Consider the following 13,936-nt stretch of genomic DNA (forward strand, 5'->3'; position numbering starts at 1 on the left):
CACCTAGAATTTGCAGGGTGTGCTGATTGAACTGTCGCAGTGCTTTGATTGGCTGTGGAGAGAGTGCATGGCTCTCACACTCAATGTTGTGTGCAATCAGCACAAACCTCCTTTCATGTCCACTTGCTTTATGTTTGTGTCACTTTAGTAATATGGGTAGGAAAAACCCCCTACATGGTGGAAAATAGCAGAATCTGGCAACCCTACACCTGGGCAAATCAGCCCCAGCATTTTTCAGGTATCTGTATAATTGGAAACCCCATTGTGCACAGCTGTGACACTCACACACCAGAGATGCCTCGATCTTTACAAATAGCTTCTTGATACACTAGCAGATGTACCCGACTTTACTCGGGTCCTTAGCTGAAGTAATTCTTTTGGACATTAGAAGGAAACTGTACATACTTCATTTAATGATGAGGCTCTGTCAAGGGAATATGAGGCAAGGCAGGAGGTTGAGTGGGAGAACAAGAGGGAGGGCAGAGGCTGGGAGAGATGGGGGGGCCTGAGGATAAGGGTGGAGGGGTAGGATTGAGGGAAGTGGGTGGGGCAGACAGTAGGGGTTGTGGGGGTGCAGAGTTGGGTATGTAATAAGGCTCAGGGCAGGAGTCAGGGAGTTGGGCATGGGGCTGAGAGGTTTTGGGGGCCTTACCAGGGACTCTCTCAGTGGCAAAGGTGTTGCTGGTCTGGCGGGGGAGAGCCAGGGCTGCGGTGCTCTGCCCTGGCATCTTCTCAGCACCCTTGCGTCTCCTCTGGGGGTTGGGGAGCAGGCCATGGCTTGGTTCCTGGCTCTGGCATCTTCTGGCAGGGGGGATTTGTAAACAGTTCCCAACATTGGGGTCTTCTTGCAGGGGGGAGGGGTTGGGCCTGGGCATGGCTGGGGCCAGTCAGCATTCCCCACCCCCAGTGACAGCCACAGAGGCATGGCTGAGGCTGGTGCAGCAGTGCTTTTCCCCAGCCTCAGTGAGAGTGTGGTGACAGGGGGGAGGCCGAGTCTGGGGTTTCACTACTTTTCCCCAGCCCCGGCAAGAGGTGGTGGGGGAGGACCAGGACTGCTTTTCCATATCCTTGGTGAGAGGTGCAGGGATGAGCCTGGGGTCTTGGCTCAGGTTTCACAACTTGTCTCCAGGCCCAGCAAGAGCTGCAGAGGTGGGGCCAGGGACAAGCCGCTTTCCCCGACCCCAGCCTGAGCTTTGGGGGTGGGCAAGGCTGGGATTCCTGGCCCCAGTGTCTTTGGGGGGGAGTAGTAATTGAGTGGGGGTGTTTGTGGGGCAGCAGGGTGCTGGGGGGAAGCAAGGGGGGGGGATCGAAGAGGGGCACTGATCCATCCTGAGGGGAGCAAGGTGGAGAGCACTGTCGTCATGTGGCCACTGCTTTCCTACTGCGGCTGCCCCCACTGGTCACTTTGCAGTATGGCTGTTCCCTGTGCTCGCTGCTCCCAGTGGCATCCTTCTTCTCAGTGCCCTCCCCCAACCTTGCATGTTCTGGAAAACTGTGAGATTTCAGGCACTTCCCACTTTCCAGGCACAACCAATGTTTGGTTTAAGTAAGAGCAAAAGGAAGCTGCACGCCAAATTTCACAGTTGGAGCTCTTAAGGTTTCAGAGGAACTCTTGAGCGAACAGCATGGACAGACAGACACATTCTAAAACATGTTAGATAGACAGATAGAGTTACCACAGTCAGAAATACCCCTGCTCAGGATACTACAGAATGTACATCTGCACATCCATATGCTCACATTCTAACCCCCCAAGCACCGCCTGGAGCAGAATAGAGTCATTCCCTCTGGCTATGTATAGACTGTAGCTGTACCTTGAAATAACTTACGTAATTTGCACAATGCAAAAGTATTTTGAGTCACCTTATCTCAAACTTGGTGCCCTCCAGTTGGCTTGCAACCCTGGAGTTGCCATTTTGGGATACATTTGTATCCCAAAGTAGGAAGAATAATCTAGACATAGCCTGCCTCTTCACTGGGCCAGGAGCTTAACTTTCTCTCTGTGTGTGAGGGGTCAGCCAGGCAAGGCTGGGAGCAGAGTGTGTGGGGGTGATACCCGGAGGCTGGGAAGATAGGCAGTGAGCCGACAACTAAGAAATTCTAACCTTGTGAAACTACCCAAAATGTGAGCTGTCATCTTCCTCATCACCATCACCTTCCTCATCCTCCCTAGTGGCCATCATCCTGGCACCTCCCAAGTGTTATATCTCCTTCTCCTACAGGGAATTGCAGGCAGCTGTGAAGAGTCAGTCACATTTTCTACAAAAAGTATAGTGATCCAGGCAACAGTATCTCTAGGAAAAGCACTTCCCCGGCAACAAGGAGTGTGTACAGACCACCTGGCTGCTAGGCATTAGATATCTCTGCCAGCCAGTTGTTTGGACAACCCAGTGTCCTTACTGCCACTGGAATCTGGAGAAGGCGGGAACTGCAGTTCCTCCTGTCAGTCATTAGAAGTCACGGTTGCTTCATAGCTTGGAAGCAGGCTGGGGCAGGACTTGGGAAATGTTACCTGTTGTGGGACATATTGTCAAGTGACTGGTGCGCACCAGGGTAGGATATGACACGTAAACATTGCATTTGTGCTTTGCTTTTCCTGGGAAAATGTCCTGGTTTTCAGCCCCTCCAGAGTTTGCCACTCTACTTCCTGATGGCACAGAAGAGCTGGTTTTCTGAACTTGGGCAATGAGCTTGCACCTCTCTGCTTCTAGAAGGCGACATGCGGGCAGCAATCAGAGCTGGGTATAATCAGAGATCAGAGAGGTTGGTCTGATCATGGGCTCAGATTGGGAAAGATCTCCACAGCCAGGGTTTGCTGCTGAAAATACTCTGCCTGTGCCTCTGGGAATCTAACCTGGACTTGGTTAGCTTTAGTGCCCCTGGGCAGTTTAGGCCAGTTTGATGAATCACAGGTGCGTGAACCATCTCTGAGACAGCCTCACCTTGAGCTATTACAACCCCTTGTAAATTGGGGCTACTCTTAGGGTTTTGAGTGATATCCTGAAACTCATGTGGTACAATTTGAGAGACATGGGGTGATAGGTTCAGACAATTTAGCTGTTGCACACTGTCTGAGCTGTACTTTGTGTCTGACATTTACCTCCAGCTTCAGAAAAGAGACTCCAGTCTCAGCCTTGGGGATTCAGGAGTGACACCTTGTTGTGGAGGCTGAAACAGCCCAAGAGTAAAATACAAATAATAGTATCAGAAACCACTGACTTCCTTTGTAATTTCTTCCCCAGTCTTTATTTTCTACTCCTACCCATTTATTTGTACCCATTGGTAAATTGTGACTGTTTACACCACATGCCAGGGAACTTACGCCCAGTGACAGGCCATGCTCAGGGGTAGATTGTCTGCTGATACAAATTAGTACAGCTCCACTGACTTCAAAATAACTTCACTGATTTACACCAGTTGTGAATCTGGCCTTGGCCATCACTGGGAGTTCATTCGAGTTTTCTGTAGAAGTTGTGAGGCATCTACCAGCCTGTCCCTAGTGTTATGAGCCTATCTATTAGACAGATGGGCTCATTTTATCCCCCTTCTTAGCACGTCCCAAATTCCCACCCATCCAACATCTCTACAGTCACTCCCATAATGCTGCTGTCACACCAGCAGGGCCACGGCAGTGAAAAACCGTAACAACTTACTTGCCAGCCCAGCCTGTGCATCAGGGCTCCCTGTGGACATTCCAGCCTTTTCTATGTATGGTCAAACCTCAGGAACATGGGACAGGGATGGGGGACTTGACAAGCCCATCCCTCAATTCTAAATCTTGAGAACTAAGTACTCCATAGAAGGCAGCTTCTTGGCTGAATCCTAGGTAGAAATGAGGCAGACAGAGAGAACAATAGTCTTCCCACATCTGCAAAACTAAAATACAGCTTTGACTGAGGGAGCAGTTGCATTGTTTTCCAATGAGAATCTTGTCTGTCCCTTTATTTTCTCTCCTCCAGCTCTTCTTTCCATGTTTCACCATTAATGGGCACTACAGTGCTTTTGTTCCGGGAAGGAATTTGGGAACTTTGCCTTCAGAATAACATTCATATGCTGCATACAGGATCAATGGCAGAGACAGCTGAACTTGATCAGACAGATTGAAATCCACATATAGTCACATGGTTCTCAGTAACCACTGCTACAGCTCTGTGGTTTTATTCCCAAAATAAAGGGATCTTGCTCTCAACACCCACAGAAGGAAGAGGTCAGACAGAAGTGCTCATTTCTCTCTGTTTGCGTGTCTCCTGCAGGTTGATGGGTTGCCAGCTGACAGCTGCTTGTTGTGAGGATCTCTCCTCTGTTCTCACTATCAACCAGACTCTGACTGAACTGGAGCTGAGAGGAAACCTCCTTAGAGACTCAGGAGTGCAGCTGCTGTGTGAAGGACTGAAGCATGCAAACTGCAAACTGCAGAAGCTGGGGTAAGTCCTTACAGTTGCCTTTTCTGCAAAGGGTTGTACTGATGGTGTGAGACTTTCAGCTCTCTGAGGCTGTTAGCAGAGCATCCCTGCAGCAGCTTCATCTTGAGGCTTATAGCAGAGCATCGCTGAAGCGTCTGATGTGTCAGTTAGTCACGACATCCTGGTGGCCAGCCATGTTTGTAAAAAGCAATTTATAAAGAAATATGGGCCCAGTCTGGAGCACTAATTCCCAATACCTTTTCTTCCACACAGAATAGCTGTGTCTACACGTGCACGCAACTTCGAAGTAGCGGCACTAACATCGAAATAGCGCCCGTCGCGGCTACACGCGTCGGGCACTATTTCGAAGTTAACTTCGACGTTAGGCGGCGAGACGTCGAAGTCGCTAACCTCATGAGGGGATCGGAATAGCGCCCTACTTCGATGTTCAACGTCGAAGTAGGGACCGTGTAAACGATCCGCGTCCCGCAATGTCGAAATTGTGGGGTCCTCCATGGCAGCCATCAGCTGGGGGGTTGAGAGACGCTGTCTCTCCAGCCCGTGCGGGGCTCTATGGTCACCGTGGGCAGCAGCCCTTAGCCCAGGGCTTCTGGCTGCTGCTGCTGCAGCGGGGGATTCATGCTGTATGCACAGGGTCTGCAACTCGTTGTCGGCTCTGTGTATCTTGTGTTGTTTAGTGCAACTGTGTCTGGGAGGGGCCCTTTAAGGGAGCGGCTTGCTGTTGAGTCCGCCCTGTGACCCTGTCTGCAGCTGTGCCTGGCACCCTTATTTCGATGTGTGCTACTGTGGCGTGTAGACGTTCCCTCGCTGCGCCTATTTCGATGTGGTGCTGCGCAACGTCGATGTTGAACATCGACGTTGCCAGCCCTGGAGGACGTGTAGACGTTATTCATCGAAATAGCCTATTTCGATGTCGCCACATCGAAATAGGCTACTTCGATGTAGGCTTCACGTGTAGACGTAGCCAATATGTGTTTTGCCTGTAATTGAATGCACGTAGTGGTAACACTGCATATTATTCAGTTTGCCTGATACTTCCTATTGTTAGTCTGTCTTCAGTTACTGATAAATTTGTCAAACTCTAACTGTTCTGTGCTGAAATTTTCCACAATGGGTGTCTTTGTCAGGCTGCACTTGTGCCAATGTTTTCCAGAATAAGGTCAGGATGAAAATCCATTTTTATAGCTTTTTTGCTGAGAAGCTCTGGCTCCTCCATCTGCTGGAGCGAAGGCTCAAAGTTTGGCAGGGTACACGCAGCCTTTTTGTTAGACTTGCCTTTTGCTTTCCCTGTGAAAAATCTTCCCAAACTGACACATGTGGTCCTTCCTATGCTCTGTCCCAAGTCCACTGACCAGCTCAAGTTATTTGCATTCTTCACAGAGGCTAGAGGGCTGTCCCAAGAGATAGAAGCCTTTTGCAGGCATCCTATGCCTGCCTTCAGTGGGATCTAATAAATATGCAGGTACATTTGCTCTATGGCCGATCAGATTCAGGGGGTGGAGGCAAACCAAGAGGTTTTGTATAAAAAGTTGAGTTTACTTTGGGGTCCTTGTTTCCAGTTTGACAAATGGCTGTGATCTTTTATCCAAGGAGACGCCCCACCCTGCTGAAGGGTTGGAGGGATTGGAACCTGCCTGGGTCTCCACAGAGGTGATGTGGGAGCAGGAACATTTAGATTGTATTAGTCTTTTATATGTTTTCTCTGCATGTTTTGTCCTTAAATAATTACACTCGGGTTTGAGAGAGCTGGTTGGTCACTAGCCTTTGGAAAAAGAGCAAAGTCCAGGGGTTGCACTTTGTCAGAGTTCTGGGATAATTAGTGCACAACTTCCAGCTGATAAGAGTGCACAGCTTCCAGCTGCTGCAATTTAAACCCCCTGGCCAGAAGGGAGGGGGCATAGGTCCCTGCCCAGAGAGATGCAACAACCAGAAGCCTGAGGGAGTTCTCCGTGAGCAGACCCCAGAGTGGGGTCAAAGATGCAGTTACTCTGAAACTCTGAGAGACAGGAGTGCAGGAACCACCTTGAATTATGATTGGTCACTAAAAAGGACTAGTGATGATGCTTAGAGAGGAAGTCTTTCTCCGCCCCTTAGTCCTCAATGGTCAATGGCAGGGAACTGGGGCTAGTTTATTGACAGTGCTGATCAGTCCAGGTGACTGTAAGGAGCAGAGCTTAACCAGGAAGTCCCACCCACCACTGGGTTCTCATTAGACAAGGGGTGGTGCTTGAGGCAGGGAATATGGCCCATTCTCAAAGCTGATAGATCGAGAGAGAAGGAGGTGGATGTGGACAGCTTCATACCAGCTGAGACAAGCCCCAGTCACACGGTGATCACTTGTCTCTACAATTCTTTGTCTTGTAGGCTGAAGAATTTCCTTCTTACCGATGCTTGCTGTGAGGATCTCGCTGCTGTTCTGAGCATCAGCAACAGTCTGACAGAGCTGGAGCTGGGTATTGACTGTCTGAGAGACTCTGGAGTGCAGCTGCTGTGCGAGGGACTGAAACACCCCAACTGTAAACTGCAGAAGCTGGGGTAAGCAATAACTGGCCTCCTCTGTGTGTTTACAGGTGTTCTTTAGGTGACGTGCTCGATAGAGCGTATGGCTGGTGCTGATGCCAGTTCCCTGTGGTAAACTGGAGATGCTGATAGATCAGTGCTTCTTCAGCACCAGTAGACTGCCCTGCTTGAAAAATGAAAATTTTTAAGCAAAGCTGGGCCCATGACAGAACCTAGCTCCCCGGCCCTCTGATGTTTAGGAGTAATTTTTTTGAACGACTCTAACTGTAAAATGCATTTGTTTTAAAATAGTAACCTGAGGGTTCTTAACCTCCCTGTCTGATCTAAATTATCTTGTGTGGGTTCAGCTCCAGCCTTCGCCATTGTAATTCAGAGATGAGGCAGAAGTTTCTCTTAGCTGAGAGGCAGCACTAGTTTACAGAAATGCCCTTTGAAAGGCAGCCCTCTGGGAGTGGGGATGTGTGGTGACAACAAAGTGGATAGGATAGAACAGAGGCCAATGTTATAAGAACAGCCACACTGGGTCAGATCAAAGGTCCAGCTAGACCAGTATTCTGTCTTCTGACAGTGGCTGATGCCAGGTGACCAAGAAGGGAGCGAACAGATCAGGTAATCAAGTGATTCATCCCCTGTCACCCGTTCCCAGCTCTTGACAAACAGAAGCTAGGGACACCAATTCTGCTCATCCTGGCTAATAGCCACTGATGGACTTATCCTCCAGGAATTTATCCAGTTCTTTTTTGAACCCTTTTATAATATTGGCCTTCACAACATCTTCTGGAAAAGAGTCCCACAGGTTAACTGTGCAATGTGAAGAAATACTTCCTTTTGTTTGTTTTACACCTACTGCTTTCTATTATATCTCCCTTAGTCCTCTCTTTCCCAAGCTGAAAAGTCCCCATTTTATTAATCTCGCCTCATATGGAACCCAGTCCAGAGCCCTGGTCTTTTCTGAACGAACCCCACCCTTCCACACAGACATTGACATCAGCGAGAGAACTGCCACAGACAGGAAGGAAGCAAGTGATTGATCCTGCTCTGTATGTTTCTGTCTCCTGCAGATTATGGGGTTGTGATCTCACAGCTGATTGTTGTGGGGATCTCTCCTCTGCTCTCAGAACTAGCCAGTATTTAACAGAGCTGGAACTGGGATATAACGAACTGGGAGATGCTGGGGTGCAGCTGCTGTGTGAGGGAGTGAAACATCCAAACTGCAAACTGCAGAAACTGGGGTAAGTCACAGGTGGTTTCTTTTCATTGGTGCCTATTGCTGGTGTCATGTTGTGATTTCAGCTCTTTCTGCTAGAGTCACAGCACTGCAGTGAAGACATTAACAGCCCCTAAAAAACTCATACTGTCTTCTCAAGGAGTCAGAAAGGGACCCAATGCCATCACCTTTTATTAGCTGAGAAGTTGGATCTTACAATCCCTCTACAAAAACAACAAGAAGTCCTGTGGCATTTTATAGATTAACAGATATTTTGGAGTATAAGATTTTGTGGGCAAAGACCTGCTTCATCAGACCTGTTTATGCTCCAAAATATGTGTTAGTCTATAAGGTGCCACAGGACTTTTTGTTGTTTTTGAAGACACAGACTAACTCGGCTAACCCTCTGATACAGCCCCTCTACATGCACCGTAAATGTTGTGTATCTTACTGAAGGCTCTTTGTCTAATTTACTCGCTATGTGTAAATGAGAACACAGTTATAAGAGACCTCATAATTTCACTAGACTAACCCTGTATTAAAGAAATCCGTTGCCTTCACTGTAATAAGGAATCCTGGGACAAATCTAACAACCTGCGAAATAAAAAAGGAGGAGGAAAAGGTGAAGAAGAAAAGGACAAAAACGCAAAGAAGATCAGTGGAAATAATCATTTGCTGGGGCTGTTCATGGGATCAGTTGGGGTACTTTATTCTTCACCTGTCTCTTCCTCAAAAAAATCAAAAAGGAGTCATATAAACAATGGAACCTAGGTCAATGTACAAAAATGAATATAAGCAAATAACAACACAAGTATGTAGGGGGAAAATCAGAAAGCTGAAGGCACAAAACGACCTTAATCTAGCTAGAGACATAAAGGGTAACAAGACAACATTCTACAAATATATAAGAAGCAAGAGGAAGACCAAAGGACAGGGTTGGACGATCACTCAATGATAAAGATAAATCTGAAAATGGCAAAGTTGCTTGGCAAGTTTTTGTTTTGATTTTTGCCAAGAAGGTTAGTGGTGACTGGATGCTAACATAGTGAATGCTAGTGGAAATGGGGTAGGATTAGAAGTTAAAATAGGAAAAGAACAAGTTAAAATTACTTAGGGAAGTTAGATGTCTTCAAGTCACCAGGGCCTAATGAAATGGATCCTAGAATACTTAAGGAGCTGATAGAGGAGGTATCTGAGCCTTTAGCTGTCATCTTTGAACAGTCCTGGAAGTTGGGAGAGATTTCAGAAGGCTGGACAAGGGCAAATGTAGTGCCCATCTATAAAAAGGAAATAAGAACAACCCAGGAAATTATAGGCCAGTCAGTTTAACTTCTGTGCCAGGAAAGATAATGGAGGAAATAATTAAATAATCCATCTGCAAAAATCTGGAAGATAATAAGGTGATAGGTAACAGCCAGCATGGAACTGCAAAGAATAAATCATATCAAACCAGTGTGATAGCTTCCTTTGATAGGATTAGAAGCCTTGTGGAATTGGGGGAAAACTCTAGGGCCATGTCTACATTAGCCCAAAACTTTGAAATGGCCGTGCAAATGGAAAGGAAACCACTCACTCCCAAAATATTCTGAGAAGCAGAAGGCTACATACATTCAGACATTGCAGTGACTTGCTCTCCTGTAAGCATGTAATCCCAGTGTTCTGGGATCTTCAATGGTTGACATTTGGCTTCTAGGTAGAGTTTAACCTCTTGGTTATGACCTTGTAAAGTTCTAAATGGCCTGGGACTGGCGTGCCTGAAGGATCATCTCTTCCTGTGCCACAGTCAGCAGGGGCACCCAAGTTGAATCCTCCTCGTTATAAAGAGCAGGCTATCTGGCAGGGCACTCAAGGACTTACTTCCCTTTTTGGCACAAAATAGTCCAATTCTGATGGAGACCACTTAGACATGCTGCAAAAGACACTTGATTGATCAGGGTCTGGGAATTGCTGAGGGTCAACTGAAGGATGCCTCCCAGAGGGATGAGGAGGTGGGATTTTTTTTGTGGCTGGCTGGCCAAGTTCCTATTTGAATGCTTATTTTAATGTTGTTGAGGTTTTATTGTAGCATTGATTCTGCCTTCTGAGCTGAGAGCTTTATGTAGGGGTATTTCGATTGTTACTTAAATATAAGTAGCTGATCTCTCTCTATAGAGGCACACACAGATATCAAGGAGGGGAAACACAGGTGCAATAAACAAGTCATAACTTCCCTTTCCCTGTCTGCTTGTTGCAGGTTGGAGCATTGCAGTCTCACTGCTGCTTGCTGTGGTGATCTCTCCTCTGCATTAAGCATGAACCAGAACCTGACAGAACTAGATATAGGGAGAAACAAACTGGGAGATTCAGGAGTGCAGCTACTCTGCGAGGGACTGAAACATCCCAACTGCAAACTACACAAAATAAGGTGAGCACTAGTGGGTTCTGTGCCTGTTAACACCGTGTTATTGTAAGTTGCACTCCATTTGCCAGGATCAAGATATCTTAGAGCGTGTGACAAGGCTGATCCGCACTCTGACACTCGGAGTGCTGAAAGTGGGGGCCCACAAGAGACCTCAAAATACAATGCCTCTGTAGGCTTCTGCTAAAAACCTTCCCAAGAACACAGATTCCCTGACCCTGGAAGGTAGTTGCCACAACCTAAGTGAGAAAACCCGTTAGAACCCTGAAAAACTCGCTTTGGATGTCTCCCTGTGGGGTAACCTTAAGCTCTTAATCCTCCCTTAGAAGAGAGCTTGAGAACAAAGAGGTAACAAACTGCAGTCCCTGATATCTGACCTCTCAGTCTTAGACACACATACACACAGAACCTCCTCTTACTTTCCAGGACACAAGAGTCAAACCATTGCCTTGAAAAACGTGATTTTATTAACAAAAGAAAGAAGACATGCTTGTTAAGTATACTTCATTGCTAGGTGATACAGTGCAATTGAAAAGGTAGATTAAAACACAAATAATTACTTCTCTGGGATTCAGTTAAAAGTTACAGTGCACAGGAGTGTACATCATTCAGCCTGAGAAGCCCCACACCAAACCCAAGACTATAAAAAACCCTGACTCCCTCTGACTAAACATTTTCCTTTCTACTTACTTATCTATTGTTCCATGATTACGCTGGAGGCACAAATATTACTGAAATCTTCCAAGCCTGGTTTCAGACTTGATTCATCCCTGTGTCTCTCCTCTGGCTACAAAAAAGACTCACCCAGCAGATAAATGCCTCCATTCACAAATCCGCCCCCTTTCTCTTTCCATTGGCTCACCTGGTTGCTTGGAAAATAGGACACAATCTCTGGGTTTAGCCCTTTGTAGGCAATTACTTAACTGAATACTGGGATGGCTGGAAAAGGGGTAGTAGCCCTCTCAGCATGGAACTCAGCCATGGACCAGCCCACTCTGCCCTGTTTGTGAGCAGCAGGTCAAGCTGTGCATTGCCCCGGTTGGTTCCTTCAGCACTTGTACCAGGAAGTTATCTCCAACATCCTCTTGAGCCACCAGTTTATAACATCAGGGAACTGGCCAAACCTCTGATGTGCTGTGGAGCCCTAGACTTGCCACAGGTCTATTTCACTGTCTTTGAAGAGCTACTTTGGGTTGACACATGTTAAAGTTCCAAATTTCATCTTAAAATACTACTGCTCAAAGCAGCAGTGGATAGTGGGATAAGTCCTGGCAGGATCAGCGCCGTAGTTTGAACCCCAAGTGTGGGCAAAAACAAAAAAAAAAATTATGCATATTTTCTGACTCTTTTATCATATGACCCTTCCGGGGCCTTATCTCAAGAATTCCTTCCTCAAATGACCACACATTTGAACTCTCGGTTCTTCCCTGCCCCCCGCTTAACATGCAGTAATTTTCAAGACAATCCATGTAATCACATGAAGTTTAATGCACTTAGAAAAGATATTTCAGCTGCACAACAGCTGCTGCAAACTCAGCCCCTTCAAGAGCTGTGTTACAGAAGCCCTGTGTGGAGGGGACAAGAGGAGCCTCAGCAGCACTAATTAGGCTATGGCTACACGGTAGGGTTTTTCAGAAATAACTTATTTCAACAAGAGCATTTCGAAATTGAGTGTTCACACTACAGAGTCCAATTCTGAAATAAGAGCAATGATGGGAGGCCTCCTCAGAGGCCTAGTAAGGGATAATTACATCTGCTTAGTACACACTGAGTCAATTTCAAAATTGAAGGTGGGGGTTGGTGAAAGTTGTTTGTTTTGGTGGAGTTACTATTTCGAATTAAATACCCTCTTACTCCAGAATAACAAGCTTTACAGTGTGGATGCAAAGGGGTTTTCTTTTCCCCCCAGGAAAAAAAAAAGAGGTTTTTTCAACCAAAAACTCCCAAGTATAGACAAGCCCTTAGAGCTGAGCTCTTGCTGATTCCAAAGAGAGATTTTGGGAGCTGGATTATGCAGCCCCCTGTGAGTTCTGAGTATCCCCACAGTAATCTTTGGGACTATCTGTGTCAGGAAGGGTTCGCCATCCTGAGTAAGAACCTTTCTGTTGACAAAACCTGTGGAGCATCCAGATTCCCAAGGCGCTCTCTTGACAGTAAAATGACAGAACGGAGCACATTTGTTGACAGCATTCTGCCGCTCCCCTGTGAGACAGAACACCTCTGTCGACAGAGAACTGTTGACAGAAAGCCAGTCTGGACGTTCCGGGTCCTCTGACAGATAGGGCTTCCAGAACACCAGGCAGCCCTGTTTGCTGTGCTTCCAGTTGGCTGTTCTGTTGTGAGAGCAGCCAGGCAGTCCAGCTTGGCAATTTGGCTGCAATCTGTCAACAGAGGTTTTGTTGGAAGATATCTTCTGACAGTAACTTTTGCTGACGGATCGCTCTGTTGTAGACAGACCCTTTGTGTGCAGAAAAGGCATTGCTGTCATGCCCAGAGCTCACAGACTGAGTGGGGCGTGTGTTTGGTGGGTGGGAGCTACGGACCACACCAGTCCTTCTCCTCTTCCCCACCACAGAGAAAAACACCAGCTGATGGTGAGCTCAGCAGGCACAGCGGCAATCCTGAGACAGATCCTGTGGGTGCAGAGCATGGTGCTTCAGATGGGCTGTGGACTCAGCTGTTGTCTGCAGAAAGAGTTAACATGTCCTTTTCCTTCCCTGTTTCCCCCACAGCTTGGGCTATCAGAGTGTAACTGAAGAAACACAGGCAGAGCTGGATGCTGTGAAAGATACAAAACCTGATCTCGTCATAGAGATATGGTAGGGCTGGGGAGCAGGAGTCATTGCGTCAGCCAGACTTGGCATTGGCTGCCCTGCTGTCAGCTGAGGGACCAGGTGGGAAGGAAACTGGTCCCCACCTTTCAAGGGGGACCCCATATTTCAGATTGCCAGGCCCAGCCCTCCTGCCTGAGGATGTGAGGCTCAGGAATAGGAACTGGATTTGTTTGATGCTTGGTTTGATCTCGGATGGGGTCATTGGTGGGGGAGGGGTAGTGGGAGGGAGGATGCAGTTCAGGGCCCAGGCAAGAGATGTGGGATCAGGGGAGATCTGGTAACCTCCCTTTTTAGTCTCTCTGGCCATGTCTACACTAGCCCCAAACTTCGAAATGTCCACGCAAATGGCCATTTCGAAGTTTACTCATGAAGCGCTGAAATGCATATTCAGCGCTTCATTAGCATGCGGGGGGCCGCGGCACTTTGAAATTGACGCGCCTCGCCACCGCACGGCTTATCCCAACAGGGCTCCTTTTCCAAAGGACCCTGCCTTACTTCGAAGTCCCCTTATTCCCATCAGCTCATAGGAATAAGTGGACTTCGAAGTAGGCGG

General features: G+C 47.4%; 1 protein-coding gene across 1 annotated transcript in view; it reads left to right on the top strand.

Moving 5' to 3' along the window:
• The window catches only part of LOC142014808 (NACHT, LRR and PYD domains-containing protein 3-like), a 38,864-nt gene extending 25,368 nt beyond the window's left edge, over window positions 1–13,496 (top strand). The window contains exons 8-12 of the mRNA XM_074997964.1: window positions 4,254–4,424; window positions 6,789–6,959; window positions 8,006–8,176; window positions 10,385–10,555; window positions 13,282–13,496. Coding sequence (XP_074854065.1) covers window positions 4,254–4,424; window positions 6,789–6,959; window positions 8,006–8,176; window positions 10,385–10,555; window positions 13,282–13,372 — 775 coding nt within the window. The 3' untranslated portion in view covers window positions 13,373–13,496. The remainder of the gene's footprint in view (window positions 1–4,253; window positions 4,425–6,788; window positions 6,960–8,005; window positions 8,177–10,384; window positions 10,556–13,281) is intronic.
• The last annotated feature ends 440 nt before the right edge of the window (window positions 13,497–13,936 follow it).

Source organism: Carettochelys insculpta, chromosome 6, assembly GCF_033958435.1.
Source record: "Carettochelys insculpta isolate YL-2023 chromosome 6, ASM3395843v1, whole genome shotgun sequence".
In the NCBI taxonomy this organism is placed as follows: Eukaryota; Metazoa; Chordata; order Testudines; family Carettochelyidae; genus Carettochelys; species Carettochelys insculpta.